Source organism: Pinus tabuliformis, chromosome 1_2 (assembly GCF_031772625.1).
Source record: "Pinus tabuliformis cultivar Carrire ecotype Pingquan chromosome 1_2, CPIR1, whole genome shotgun sequence".
In the NCBI taxonomy this organism is placed as follows: Eukaryota; Viridiplantae; Streptophyta; class Pinopsida; order Pinales; family Pinaceae; genus Pinus; species Pinus tabuliformis.
In genome coordinates this window covers 1,022,721,837-1,022,738,006 of record NC_142298.1, presented here as the reverse complement: position 1 = coordinate 1,022,738,006, position 16,170 = coordinate 1,022,721,837, and the positions used below count along the sequence as shown (strand labels likewise).

At 34.8% G+C, this 16,170-nt stretch overlaps 1 protein-coding gene across 1 annotated transcript; it reads right to left on the bottom strand.

Annotated features, from left to right (window-relative positions):
* Nucleotides 1-7,295: 7,295 nt before the first annotated feature.
* On the bottom strand, nucleotides 7,296-14,234 carry LOC149209595 (uncharacterized). Its single transcript, XM_089396414.1, has 8 exons — nucleotides 13,977-14,234; nucleotides 12,108-12,278; nucleotides 11,397-11,876; nucleotides 10,751-11,227; nucleotides 9,820-10,632; nucleotides 9,353-9,589; nucleotides 8,331-8,362; nucleotides 7,296-8,241 (listed from the first exon to the last, which is right to left on the bottom strand). Exons 2-8 carry the CDS (start codon nucleotides 12,240-12,242, stop codon nucleotides 7,338-7,340), a joined length of 3,078 nt encoding a protein of 1,025 aa, XP_089252540.1. The 5' UTR covers nucleotides 12,243-12,278; nucleotides 13,977-14,234; the 3' UTR covers nucleotides 7,296-7,337.
* Nucleotides 14,235-16,170: the final 1,936 nt, after the last annotated feature.

The window sequence follows — 16,170 nt, the reverse complement described above, 5'->3', positions numbered from 1 at the left end:
GAATCCCTAGTGAGAAGTCTAACATATGTATTTCTAAAGGTTGTAAGATACTTTGTAGATCTATATTTGTGTAAATTGTTTCTAGGATTTGTTATATGTTGTAGTAAGTTATGTCATACCTTTGGAAGACACATTGAAACCCTAGATGGAATGAATGTTGTTATGAAGTAGTCTAGGGTGTATAACAAAGTCCCTAGCAAGATGTTGAAGAGTATATGTCTCTTGTTTATAATCAAATTTGGGTATTTGATATGTATAAATATGAAATGCTTTTGTGATTTTGATACAGCTACATCATGCTTCTATAGATTTGGTTGTCCTTGCTATTGAAGTTGTGCATGTACACAATCTTCAACTTGGTGAAGATGTTCGTTGATGTGATAAGCATGATGAGGTTGATAATAACTCTGATGAAATAGTTGAAAGCCACGAAAGATTCTTCGATGTCAAAAAGGAAGAAGTTGGTCTCCCTGAGGAAGCATGAATAGAAGAGATCTCCCTAATATTAAGAGGGACTTCAAACAAAGAAGTGCTTCTTGGTTGAGAGGGAGGGCATAGCTTGGTATTAATTGAAGAATGAATTTCAGAGGATATGTTGTTGCATGAAAAGTAGGAAGGAAAACATATGATTGAGGAATCTTCTATCAAAGATTCAGTTGATAGTCCTATTGTGGAAAGTTGAGAAGCAACATCAAGTTGTTTGAAAGACCCCAGAGGTTTGTATACATGTGAAAGTGTATTATTGATTGGGGTTTTGTTTGTACAGGTGAATCTCTCAAATATTTTGATAGCGTGTTGGTTACCAATCAGATTAATTGGGAGATATTGGTCATTCTCGATCTATTGAAGTTATGCATGTACACAATCTTCAACTTGGTGAAGATGTTCGTTGATATGATAAGCATGATGAGGTTGATGATAACTCTGATGAAATGGTTGAAAGCCATGAAAGATTCTTCGATGTCAAAAAGGAAGAAGTTGGTCTCCCGGAGGAAGCATGAATAGAAGAGATCTCCCTAAGATTAAGAGGGAGTTCGAACAAATAAGTGCTTCTTGGTTGAGAGGAAGGGCATAGCTTGGTATTAATTGAAGAATGAATTTCGGAAGATATGTTGTTGCATGAAAAGTAGGAAGGAAAACATATGATTGAGGAATCTTCTGTCAAAAATTCAGTTGATAGTCCTACTGTGGAAAGTTGAGAAGCAACATCAAGTTGTTTGAAAGACCCAGAGGTTTTTATTTGATTATGTACATGTGAAAGTGTATTATTGATTGGGGTTGTGTTTGTACAGGTGAATCTCTCGAAGATTTTAATAGCATGTTGGTTACCAATCAGATTAATTGGGAGAGACTGGTCATTCTCGATCTATTGAAGTTGTGCATGTACACAATACTTGGTGAAGATGTTCGTTGAAGTGATAAGCATGATGAGGTTGATGATAACTCTGATAAAATGGTTGAAAGCCATGAAAGATTCTCCGATGTCAAAAAGGAAGAATTTGGTCTCCCAGAGGAAGCATGAATAGAAGAGATCTCCCTAAGATTAAGAGTGAATTCGAACAAAGAAGTGCTTCTTGGTTGAGAGGGAGGGCATAGCTTGGTATTAATTGAAGAATGAATTTCGGGGGATATGTTGTTGCATGAAAAGTAGGAAGGAAAACATATGATTGAGGAATCTTCTGTCAAAGATTCAGTTGATAGTCCTACTGTGGAAAGTTGAGAAGCAACATCAAGTTGTTTGAAAGACCCCAGAGGTTTGTATACATGTGAAAGTGTATTATTGATTGGGGTTTTGTTTGTATAGGTGAATCTCTCGAAGATTTTGATAGCATGTTGGTTACCAATCAGATTAATTGGGAGAGATTGGTCATTCTCGATCTATTGGATCAATGGGTATTGAGGCTTTGTGAGTGAAGCATTGCCTGGGAAGACATATGGCTGACACTTTGTGCTAACGTCTGAGCACTGAAGTTGGAAAGGTGGTGTTGATTAGTGAGCTTTGTTTTTTGATACACACCTGGATTTTTGGGTTGATGGTTAGCAAGTAAACATGAGGGTAACTAAAGGGGTTGAAAGCTTGAGTCCATCTTAGTCCCACCTGGATAGATTTCCTTGGTCAAGAATCTAGTCCATGGCATTGCAGTGCTTAAACTTTTGAGTGACTATTTCGATAGATTGCCCTGGTCAGGAATCTAGTCCATGGCATTATGATGCCTAAAGTTCTTCATAGTTCATATAGTTTGATATCTTCCATTATATTTGTACATTATGAATACCTCCCTAGTTAAGAGGGAGTGTTAGAAAATGTAACTATGTTCAGTCTTCAATAATGTACTTGAATCATTATGTAATGTACTTATCAAAAGAATAAAAAAAAATAATTATTATTATTATTGTGACTTATTAAAGCTTGGGTCACCATGTTTGGGTCACCATGTTTTAGATCAAAGTCCCCATTGAGAACTTCTAGGATTTATTATGAGTCTATAGAGTTATTGTACATTTAAAAAGACCCTTCTTAGGCTTTTGAACCATGTAAAAAGGTTAATTATTGAGTCAAATATGAATTATGCAATCTCCACACCATGATGGCCTAGAAGAAAATCAAGTCGGCCTAAGGACCCTATTCGACCCCACAAGAAGCCTATAAAAGGAAGGTCATCGAATTCATTTGCAACATCAATCTCTCATCAAGTTCGAATTCTCATGTAGCTGGAAGAAGTATGAAAATCTCTTGTTGCTGGGTAGAAGTGAGAAGTTCTCTTGTAGCTAGGAAAAGGTGCGAAGTTTGTTGCCAGGAAGCCAAAGTGAATGAGAGTTTGGGGAAGTCTAAGGAGATAAGGAAAATTGAAATTTTGGTTTCTATCTCTCTCTGTTTCGTGCTCTAGATTGGGAGATCGAAGTCTTCCAAGTTTCACTGTTGCCAGAAGCTCACATTTGTCGTAAGTTGCTGCATAGTCGAAATTTTGGGAGGCTAACATGGTGTGGAGGGAAACTCTGGTCTTGGTCTCAGGTGAAGAGTCTCAAAGAATACTATTGAAAGGAATAATTATCTTGACTAGGTTTTCCCCTCGAGGGAGCTTTTGCCCCAGCATGTGCCTACATATGGTGTATGTCTATTGTTTTATGTGTTGTTTTTTTTGGTAATTGCTTGATGAACTAAAAAAAGAAGATATAAAGAATAATAATAATAAGAAACATCACAAGTAATTATCAAGATCAAGAAAATCTTTACTGCCTTTCTGATTTTCTAACAGAATGTTGGCTAAGATGAAAAGAAATCCCACTGAAGTTACGACAAGAATCTTCAAACCAGTAAATAAAGAAAAAAAAGAAATTTGCTAGCAAAACCCGGTAGGATGCACAGCTCTCATACCATTGTAAGATCCCAAATGTCAAAATTATTAACATCTCTGGCACACTTGAGTGTTCTAATTAAAATGCTTGCAATCAAAAACATCAAATACCAAAGGGATTTGAAAATGCAAACTCTTATTTATATTAATAACTGAAAACGATATATATGCTCATGCAAGACATACTTAACCTCCTACCAATAGCATGTACATTTGCTCAACAATGACTAATCTAAGACACTAAAGCCCACTTGTGAATTCTAAATGAATCCACCACACAATGTCACTGCGGGGTTTTCGTCCCAAGATCAAATTGGAACTGGTCACACCAAGTTCTCAAGAAAACACAATAAGGTAGTTAAACTTGGGATGATCCCACTATCAGGCTCCTATCCCATTTTATAGGCTTGAGAGTCCCTTTTATAGGCTTGATGGACTCTCTCGAAACTTTATTTTTATTGTTTTCCCTCAAAAAACGAAGGCAAATACCACAGGCACCATGGGCAAATACCACGGTATATACCATGGGCAAATACCACGATAAATAAGAAAATGGAATATTACATTCTATCAAAATTCAGATGTCATTTGCTTTCTAAAACATCACAAACAACATTATCATATATGTTAAGATTTTTTTTTCCAAGTAACACATCTTGAGGAAAACCCCCAAATACTTTCCCTCATAGCGAGGATGGTATTCATAGTAAAGCCTAGATTCTTCAAGATACAATACCAGGTCAACAATAAGACTGAGAGTCATTACAACAATATACTCATTTTGAGTTCAACATATCATTTATAGTTATAAAACCTAAGTGAATAAAATAACATTCCATTCTAAAATCTTAATCTCAATTCAATAATCAATAACTATTATAATAATAGATGTAAAAATAAAAACAAGTAAAATGTGGAACCCATGTACTATATGTGATTATTCATCCCTATAACTTTTTTTTAAAATACAACAGAATTATACCAGATTTAGACAACTTGGAAAGGTTGCCTATAAATTTTTTTGGAAAAGCCTCAATAGAGACGAAGTTTTTTTTTTTTATTTCAAGGTATGGTCTTTTTTTAAGTGAAGAACTATTAATTGAATTTAGGCTTCTGTGATCCATATCAAATTTTTGAAGATTCTTCGACAAAAATCACATAGAGATACTTTTGTCGACGCGTTTCAAACCAACTAGTGTGGTTCATCGTCAAGACAAGTTGAATGAGCAGATCTCGCTTTGCACATTATATAGATAGGGCAAAATATCCAATGACCCAATTTTCTAGACAAGGTAACGGCTAAAATGACAATAGCTAGATTTGACTGGGAAACGGCTAGTTTGACTTTGATAAGGGGTATAAACTTTATTTATTTAAATAAGTTAATTCGGTTATTAATATTCTTATTAAAATAAATGTATGTGAACTATTTTATAAATATATATTAGAATAAGTAAAATTAATATATTATCATAAAATAAATTAATTTCAAATTGTTAGATATCAAGGTTATTATATATAAAATAGTTAATTAAATTTTAATATAAGTTAAAGGGGCATATATAAATATATATTAAAATAAATTAACTTAAAATTGTTAGAATAAGTAAAGCATAAAATACATTAATTTAAAATTGTTAGATATCAAAGTTCTTATATAAATATTAATTAGTTATAAAGTTAACAATAGAGTAATAGTTAATTATATTTTAGTTATTAAAGTTAAAAATATAGTAATAATTAATTATATTTTAATTAAAATATAAGTTAAAAGAACATATAAATAAATATATATTAAAATAAATTAAATTAATTATAAATTAAGTTTAAATTAATCATCAAAGAGTTCTTTAAATGAATAAATATTAGAGAATTCAAGTGCTAGAAAAAAAAAACTACCATATTAAAAATTAATTAATAGTTTATTTAAGGGAGGGGAAGAAAGGAAAAAAACGACTAGGGGAGAGGGCTGGGACCCAGCAGCCACTGATATTCCAGCCATCATCTCTATTGAGATTGTTTAGCCTTTTTTCAATCTCAAGGACTTCCCTAAATTTCCGGTGATGGAATTGCGACACTCTATTGAAGAACTATTTTCTACGTTTATTTTTGAAATTTTATCAAAAGAGTTAGGACGGTATAAGAGTGGATGACAGATTTCTATAAGGTCATTATAAGGTCTGTAGAAATGGTTACAGTTTACAGTTTTTTTTTTGTAGTTTTTTCTTTTAGCATATATAGTTGAACACCCAGTTAAGGGATGAATACCGGTTAGATGATAGAAAAATTCTGAACTTTCTTGATCGAACCATATGTACTTGTATATTGATTTCTCTAATATAAACCAGTCAGTTTTTTTCTTCTGAAAAAAGGTCATTATTATGCACTTGTATATCCTCGTATCATTTATAAGAAAAACTGTTATAGAGGATGACTTCTGTTGGTCTACAGAGCCGTATGCACATGGCAGCGTTGTCAGAATTGTACTACTATATAACGTATTCAATTTGGACAATGTTTTTCAGAATTGTAATAATTGAAAATCTGAGCTTCATGGAATGTTTTGCAATTGTCAAAGTGCAAAGTGTGCCTTGCAGGTTGAGAATCAAGTTAAAAAGGTGACAGTGGAGTTATGCGAGCATGTAATCTGATAGCTCAACGATTGGAGCCAATGACTCATATACAGGCAACTAAGTTCAACAAGATGAGGCCACCTCCAAAGCAACCCAAATAATCACCGTTGCCCTTAAGAGAGCTCATGCAGCACAGGTATGGGAGCATTCAATCTGTTGTTCCAACACCTAGGAGTCGTGCCCAATGGACAGAAAGATGGCACCATACATCGCTTCAAACTATTAACTTATTGACGCAATGAATGAATCTGGCCAGCTCATAGACACAGGAGTACGATAATAAGGTTTATAGTCAAAGTGGCCCAAATGCAAAGTCACCGAGTTAAAAATAGATAATAATGGGAACTGCAACTAGGTTGTGTTAACAAGTAGAAGGGAAATCTATACAACATGAAATATTTATGGGTTTAAACATCCCTGTGATATCTTCACTTTGAAGGCCAGTTTGTCACCCGTTCTTAAGTTTGATTAATTTATTAAAAAGAACATATTCACAGGGAAAATTGAGTAAATTCACGCATAGAATCAGAAGACATTTATCATTGCATCTTATTAAAAATCAAATATTGATAAGCAAAACCTGCCTTAAACAAATAAATATGCTGAGATCACGAGGCAAAATAAATGAATGGTAAAATTTTATTCGTCTACAAAAGTAGCTCTGACAATCATCTTTCTCTTAGACCAGCATACTCCAATGCCAGAGTTAAATTAAAGATACGTGCCGAGACCAATTAAAAATATGGTCAATGAATCAATGATCTGCATGGAGATCACTAATGATGTACTTCAAATATATAACCAGGAAATATGGCTGGACTTCTTGTTTTAAAACCAGCTCAAATGGATTCCAAATTATGCAAGGATTATTTCCATAAAAACCAATCAGTTTGCCTATATGTACTTCAAATATATAACCAGGAAATATGGCTGGACTTCGTGTTTTAAAACCAGCTCAAATGATTCCAAATTATTCAAGGATTATTTCCATAAAAACCAATCAGTTGCCTATATATACAGAGTAGCGAGCATTTACTCAGGCCAGTCCGTCCCTTTTAGGCAAACATCAATAGAATGGTCATCCACCTGCAAACATGCAAAACAAGGAGTATTAATTTAGAACTAATATCTTAATTGGCATAGGACAATTATCTAATATGTTAGGCAAATGCGTATTTGGAATTATCAAGAGTGACTTAAATTAACTATATGTTTCCAAAACTATTATCTGAATATAAAGATCGAATCCATGCAGGCACCTCTAATTAAGTAACTGAAGATCCCAATGGCATTATGTATGCATGAGTTGTGAATAATGAGATCCATGTTAAAGCTCTCCTCATGATGACTAAATTCCTGAAGTTATTCCCCTTTTCGATTTTAGGATCTCATTTCGTTGAACCAAAGCCATACTTTTGGCAATTTCTATTGCCTTCCTTTTAGACTTCCCTGACAGAGGTGTCTTAAACTGTTCCCGGTGCCTTTTCTGACGTTCAGTGACCCTTTCACTGTACTCATTTTCAGTCTCAAAGATGTTAGAATTAGTCGAATTTAACTCCTGCAAAATGCATGCAGATTCGCTCTTCTGGTTTTCACATCCAGCATATACAATATTGCTGGAAAGCTTTTCTGTGGAAAAGCAATTGTTATTACCAGTGTGTTGCATCTTCTGTGCCTGAAATCTTTCTCTCGATTCTGCCAACGCTCTCTCTAAGAACCGTCTCCTTGCAAAGGCTTTAAAGGGCGAAGCTGACACTTTCTGATATGATTCACTAATACCAGTGCTGCTTTTTCTTGAGTCCTCATTGCCAATCACTGTTAAATCATCCGTTTTTTCTGATGCCAAAAGTGTTGAAGATGCAAGCATGTGTGGAACATTTTGCGATGGGTCCTTCCCCAGATTTAGTCCAGACACACAAAGATCTCTCTCACGATATACTCTAGGAGAGATTACCGAAGTCTCTGTAGCATCTTCAGATTGAATTTCCTGTACATTTTGACTCAACTGCAATGAAGGCTGTGAGTGGGCAGAATCTCTTTCTGCAAAAGGCATAGCCCTTCTTTTTGCCAGGATATCAGTTCGCATGGTAGATGCTCTTGCCAAACTTTTCATGCCTCGTAAATTCTTAGTAAATGGAGATTTCTTGTAGCTATCCTTGTACCTTGAAATAATCCTCGCGTCATCGCCTTGGAAATCTTTTATAGCATTTTCTTTCTGAGCCTTCTTCAGGGAATAGTTCACCTGTAAAATACTGGAAATAAAGCATAACAAGTTTTAGAAATTTATCTTCCAGAGAATATTTATATATAAAAGAATCAAAGTTTTCAAGGTATTACTCACCCCTCGGCTTCCTTCTCTTCGTTATGAAAAACCTTCAAAAGACAGAAGTTGTCATCAGCCTCTGCTTGTAGATCGAAGTAAAACCACATGATAAAAGACCACAACTGCTCTAATGTAATTCCAGATTGATCTTGACTGGCTCTGAAATTTATTTATAACCTACCAATCTAGAATATATTTATATAAAACTAGACTGCGCTCTATCCAAATTAGTATGGTTTTTTAAGACCCGTGATATATGGAATGACAGAAAATTAAAAGAACTCATAACAGAAATTTACAGAACAAATTCCCTATTAATTTCAACAATATCACCTGGAATAGCATTCTGTATTAAACAGATTGGGAACAAACTAGTGACAACTTTTGTCCATTGATCTCTAATTTGCCATTTTATCACCATTCTTTTAAAAAGAAAACACTATAAATATCCAACATTGAAACTTCCTCTATTAACATTCCCCAAATTTTAGATAGTTACGATGATAGATATCTTCGAGAATATAGATTTGGTAATAGTTAACTTTGTACTTTTCTAATTTTAGGAATTAAAAGAATCACCATCTATAACAAAAATATGTTACCGATTTCCTCCATTTTGAGTTTTCTCTCAACCAACCGCTTTCTCCCTACTAAAGGCATATTGCTCCTTGAAATCAAACTTAACGACATAAAGCCACCTTCACACTCGTTTTGTAGCATTGTACAGTGTCCTCATAGAAATCATTGGCAATGCCAATAACTAGTTATGTTCTACCATATAGTTACACCACAACAATTCACATATCTTCTGATCACAAAAAATCAAAGGAAACTAGAAACACCCAAACCCCCTTTTATTTCATTACTTGAGGAAACTTCCATAAAGCCACATTCACATTTGGTTTGTACATGTTCTCACAGAAAACCTTGTCAATAACTAGTTATGCTCTTCCCAAAACTGAAATAGAGAAACTAGAAGCACCCAAGTATAGAAACACCCAAAGTCCCTTTCATTTCATCGCTTGATGGAACTTGCATACCTTCCCTCTATGTTGGATATCTTGCTCCTCGCCTATTTCATTCATTGACAGTTTGATAGAAGAATGGCTTTGTTCTGCCATTTCCACATCTTGACGCTCATTGTTCAAAGGCTTATTCTGGGAAAGCAGCATATTTTTTTCTGGTGCACCTGACTCTCCATGAAAATCTTCTACTACTTTTGATGGCTCTGCTGTCATTGGCTCACTTCTTTCAGATAAACAACTTAACTGGTCAATCTGCAAATCCCAGCCAAATATCAAGATTACAGCATCAGATTAAATCAGAGCCAAATATCGAGATTACAGCATCAGACTAAATCACAGCCAACGAAGTTACTTTCATAGCACACCATAGATGCAAACAAATTGCGGCTACTGTGGAGTTGCACTGTTGCTTGCTATTGCATTTATGTTGAATTTAATAAGTGGCCATTATAAAGGCTACTGAAGAAGAAGGATTCATATACCTCTTCATTATCGGAGATCCAATGTTTTCCACGCGCAACTGCTGAAGATGGGAATAAAAAACTGTTTGTCTTCTGAGCAGAAATAAGAGACAAAAACCTGCTTGATTTCTGAGAACTAAATGGAGACAAGACTCTATTTGCACCATGAGGAGGAATGAGAACTGTAGAAGTGCGTCTCAGCTCCCTAGATGCTTCTGGTTTCTTTGTTGGGACAACAGGAGATGTAAAAGTAATGCTCTGGTTTTGAAGGAAATTTGAAGAGCATGCAATTTGATTTAGACTTGCTGAACTCTTAATATCTGGAATCTGTGGTTGCAAATCACCTAGTTTAGCTGAACCATTTGTTGTATTTTCCATGAGAGTGTGACCTCTTTCGTGCTTGTGATCATCAAGGTCTTGAGGTAATGAAAATTCATAATTACAAGTCTTCATCCAATTTAATGGGCTGTCTTGTGTAAGGTCAACAGACAGTTTAATTCCATTCTCACACTCTACAAAGAACTGAGAAGAGCTCCCAGAAGTCTTGGCCGTAGGATTATTGACTGGACGTTTTTTGAATCTTGCATGTCCACTATAAACTCTATCTCTTTTCCCAGCATCATCAACTACTGTTTCTTCTGCCAACAAAATCATTCCGTCACTGCTGCAAATATGGCTCGGGTTCTTCTTTTCAGCTTCATCACTGCCGTAATTTTGCAGTGTTCGATGATTTAGACAAATGGAAGAATTAGCTTTTGTATCCAGTACCAAAGAAGCTGCTTTATATCTTGTGCCATTACAATCTTCCTGAAGTTTTTCACCAGCCTCTTTCTTCTGTAATCCACAAATGAACAACTGAATAAGAAAACATAATTCAGGACAAATACCAAGCAGAACTGTAATATGATTTCTACATGTGAAATATAGCAAGAGTAGTCTGAAAAGACCATACCATAGTAGATGCATACTCTGAATAACCCGGAGACACATCCATAGATAGATCTCCCACCTGATCCAAAGAGTCCACAGCTGTGTGAATTGACCTCTTGTCAAAAGAAGTACTGGATTGATTGAATGGAGAGGACCTAGATATGCCGTTTTGTGAGCCCTCTGCAATTTTTTTATCAGCATCTTCATATGCTTGACCAAGGCCATCCTGACCATCAAAATGGGATTCAACATGCAGCATAGAACACTGTCCTTTAGATGTTTCAGTTGCATCGTCACCTGCTAACGAGACCATTCTATCACCACTGTGACTATGGTTCTGGTTCTTTATAGTTTCATCACAGTTGTCGGTTTGCAGCCTTTGATGATTTAGACGACTGGAGGAATCAGTTTTTGTATCCACTACCAAACGTGCCGTTTTATATCCTGTGCCATTACCAACAATGGCTAATTCCTGATGTTTTTCACCAACCTCTTTCTTCTGCAATCCACAAAGCAACAACCCAATAAGGAAACCATAACTAGGACAAATACCAGGCAACACTACAATATAATTATGGTTCGCAGGCTTCAACATTCGATTTGCCAAATACAATCAAAGAGAAATATAATAAGAGTACTTATGTGAAAACCTGGTCCAAAGCACTTACGTCAATTGACCTCTTCTCAAAAATAGTATTGGATTGACTGTCATTTTTCTTGTTTGTTTCCTCACATGGAGAGGACCCAGATATGCTGTTTTCTGAGCCCTCTGCAGCATTTTTTGCAGCAGCTGCATACGCTTGACCAAGATCATCCTCACCATCAGCGTGGGATTCAATACGCAACATCAAACATTGTCCTTCAGATGTCCCAGTTGCATCACCTAAACCCATTACTCTGTGTGCATCCTTTCCAGCCAAGTCTTCCAGATAAGTATCCTTCACTACAGGTGTAGTATCTTCCTCCATTAGTTCAATCCTTTTTGATCCAATTTTAGAAGGTGAATGGTAATTCTTCTTGGTATCTGCTGAGGTAACAGTATCACCCATTTCATTCTCATCTTTTATTTGAGATGGGGAAGATTGACTTCCTTCATCCTCGGATAAGGTTCTAGAGTTCACTGAACCAAACCCACTGTGGTGATTAACCTAAATCATTCCAGACAAAAAATAGAATGCCGGAATGGTTAAAATCTACATCACGCACATTGAAATAAAATTTTAAAATGGACTTATCTGACAAAGGTTACTTCTAGTTATCCTAGATATACATCCGTAAATAGAATGTTTGTAACAGGTAAACTATAATTTCTGAACTTATCGTTTGGTGTTTGACACTAACCGTTTGAAATAAAAATTAGAAATACTGAAAGCAAATACCTTAGAGAGTGAACTAAGAGCATCTGCCATGTAAGCATTTGTTTTATTTGCAGGTATTCCATGTTTCTTGCACAGGTTCTGAAGCTCTCTCCTGGAGAGACTATGATAATCTACAACTTCCATCTGTGCTGCCATTCTGCTTAGTCTTACACCATAAGCAACTTACAGGATCTGGAACAAAGTAACCAAAGCTTTATTAATATGGCATGTGCTCAATTTCCAATAGCCAAGTAAATACAAAGATGCAACCAGAGAATAAACTGTTTATGGTGGCCCCCACCAGGACAAGGGTGTATTGTTGATGACAGAAACCATAACTACTTAAAAAGAAAGACGACACTGCCGAACCAAAGGTACCCAAGAATCATTGAAAACAAAACACCCCCAACATACAATTGTCAGAGTATTCACAAACAGAATCCATCCAAATATATTTTAACTGAAAAACGAGGTAATATGTTGCATTGCAAAATCAATGTACATAAATATATAAGCTTTTTGGCAATGCAATGGATAACTTTTTTCGTTTGGGAATTTTGAGTTTCAAAAATAAAAAGGAAAATAAAGCATGCCACTGCAGTGCCCTGACTATATTGATATAAAATGGCCATAGTTTATAAGTTAGACGTTTTGGAGGGTTTTTTTTTGGCACTTTTTCCAGTAAAAATTTCCCAGAATCTGGTAGGATTTGCTGGAATCACAAGTTTGAGTTGTGAACTCTCCACAATCCAAGTGCCGTAAAGGTTTTTGAATGTGTTGAATTCATATATACAGTCAAAAACCTAATTCAATCAACGAAAATGAAAATTTAACCAAAAAAAGTTTCACCGAAGTCCGACAAAACTCTAATAGTTAGACCACACCTATAAGTTAATATAAGATCCAAATGCATGATTTTTTATTTTGAGCTGGCAAAAGTTCAAAGATAAAACATAACTTTAGCCTGTACAGGCACTCAGGTTCTCACCATTGCTTAGGAAGACTACACTAAAGAGTTTTCAATCACTTCAGTTTACATATTCACGTTTTCCCTTATAGCGATCCCAACAACCCAAGACAGCAGTTTCTAAATCCTCTTCCCTTTAAGAAAGAGGATTGTCGAAATCCTCTTCACCTTTGCATACTCTCACGAGATAGGTAAGCCGAACCCACACGGCCATAAGGTCACAGCCACTAGTTGGGTCAGCAGAGTTCCATTCTCGCTAGGGTCTACCCCATGGCACGAGTTTAAAATAATGCCAGGTACAAGGGTTTTGGGCATCTAAGCCAAATGAAGTCCACTCTTTGTGATGGGGAACATCTTGAAGCACTTCCAACAAAAAAGGTTAACAAAAGCCAACTACTATCCACTTATAAACATAATAACCTCAGTTAGATTTCAGGAACTCGATACAGACAGGGGCTGATACCCATTAGTTGGTCTAGGTGGGAAGTTTAGGAAATGAAACTGAGGGTATGCTTGCTTCTGGAACTTGATCTCCATAGCCCATCTCTGCAAACCCTAATATTCTAAGCCAAAGAGTTTTAAAATCCCTTAGATTGAAGTTTTTATATCCTATACAAACCCAAAAAAATTAAGAGCTGTTACTATTCCACAAATATCAGAAGCACCCAAATGTCAAAAAAACCGGCCCACGCAAAGTAAATAAATAGCAAAATCACAGGGTATGTCAGACAAAGCTGAAACGCAATATACTAAACAACCCTAATAAACAAAAAGCAAAATTTCTCACCTAATAGCCAAAATTCAAAACCTTCCTCTTGCCAATCCTCAACAAAAACCCTGCTCCCCACAATACATTTATACTGGATCCATAAAACTATAAAACAATATCAGAAAAACAGGCCAAGCCTAATGCGATCCTTTACCTGGAAAATGAAGGCCAAAATCCTGAAAATACAATCACGAAACTTCCTCTGAAACGCCAAAAGATAGATTTAGAGCGTCCCAAGCAATCCCAAAAAAATCTTCCGGAATCCCGCTAAATTAGCAACGGTGAATAGAATAGTATCAAATTGATCAGAGAAATCTCTTTAGACAGAATGGATTCCCTGTATGTAATTGTTACGGAACACCACCACCGATATTGGAATCTAAAAAAAACATGGAAACAGGCTATCCTGATATTCTTTAGCAGAAACTTTGAGAAAAATTTTGCTATATAACTACATTCCTACTTTTTTTGAACATGGGTTCAAATTCTCAAGTGACCGTTGAAGGTTATGTTGACCTTCCGTTGTAAAATATTTTAATTACACCTATAAATGTATTTTAACCGTTTTGTGGTGGGGAGTGAATGTATTTAAAATATTTTAATTACACCTATAAATGTATTTTAACCGTTTTGTGGTGGGGAGTGAATGTATTTTCAATGGTCAAATTTTCGTGATTTGTTACATAAATATAATATAATGCACTACGAAAAAATAGTCAAAATTTATGTGTAAATATTTAACGCTAAAGAAAAAGAGGTGAAAAACTCATTAGTTAACCTTTATCCATTTTTATAAAAAACCATAAAGTTTATATAAATTTAAAATTAAAATGCTTTTATAAAGGAAAAAAAGAGGTGAAAATTTCATTAGGTAACCTTTATCCATTTTTATAAAAAACCATAAAGGTTATATAAATGCTTTTTATAAAATATATATGTTAATAAAGTTTATATAAATGCTTTTTATAAAATATATATGTTAATAAAGTTTATATAAATGCTTTTTATAAAATATATATGTTAATATTTTAAATTGAATTTTTAAAGTTAAATATTATATTATAATTGAATTAAAGTTATTAATTAGGGAGTTGTTTTTAGTATGATTTTTTGGAAGTTTTTACAGTTCTAAAATCTAGCAGGAATTTATTGAAATCACAAGCTTGATGGGTAATCTTGTGCAATCGAAGTGCCTTAGGAGTGCCTTAGGGTTTTCCAGGGTGTTGAATCCATATATACAGTCAAAAGACTAGTTTAAATAACACAAATCAAGATTTCATCTCAAATTTTTCTAGTGGATTCCGGCACCCCAAAGTCCAAAAAGTCGCACTAAAGACAACTCCATTAATTAGTAGTGGTTGATAAACTTTTAATTTATCTATATGATATTTAATCTTTATAATATGGTAATATTTTGAATTGAGTATTAATTGTTTTCATTTTTATTTTAGTAATTTTTATTATTTTCAATAATAAATATAAATTTAAAAATAATAAATTTAAATTTAAACAAAAAAGCAATTGGTTTAAACTCCACTTCAATTTAAGAGAAAAAAATTACCTAGTACATTAATCGATTAAAAAATGAAACAATTGTAAATTATGTCTAGCCTAAGTTGGGGTGGTTTTATTGGATGGTTTGTAGGTAGCTCTCACACTCTCCCCACCCACAGCCAAATCCTCAGTAAGGTTTTGCCCTGTTGTGACAAGGCTAAAAGGGTAAGCACCCAACATGAGTGGGACCCCATGGTGGGTGTGTCTTCGAACATCTTGGCCCTTGATAAACCAGAAGTTTTCTATTAGGCATTGGCTTGCAAGTTGATGGCATAGACCTCGGATTTATGGTGGTGGCTAGTTGAATTTGAATTTGGGTCTAGCTAAGATAATTCCAACAAATTACTAGTTCCCCTATATTTGAAAAACACATATGTCCACTTTCAGAAACATTGATTTAATTAAGAAGTGCAGTGCCCAAAAAATTATACACATGCAAATTTCATAACTAATACATAGTTAATGTACTTGAATACCCACATTTTATGCGTCATCACTAACATTTGCATCATCCTCCTCCTTGACCAAGTGCAATACATTAAAAAAAGCAATTATTCATGTAATGTGTTTAGACCATTGATCACTTAATTCTTCAAAGAGTGGAGTGTGAGATACGATGTTATGAACCTTTGTATGTCCTCTTGTTGGTTTTTTTACATATGATAAAAAATCTCCTTCCATGCTCTGGTTTCCCCCATGTTGAACTCAAATTATTTTACATTATTTCTAATTAACCGACACCCCATAGAATGTTAACGAAAATTTAATGGTCATTATCTTTTTAAGAAAAATAA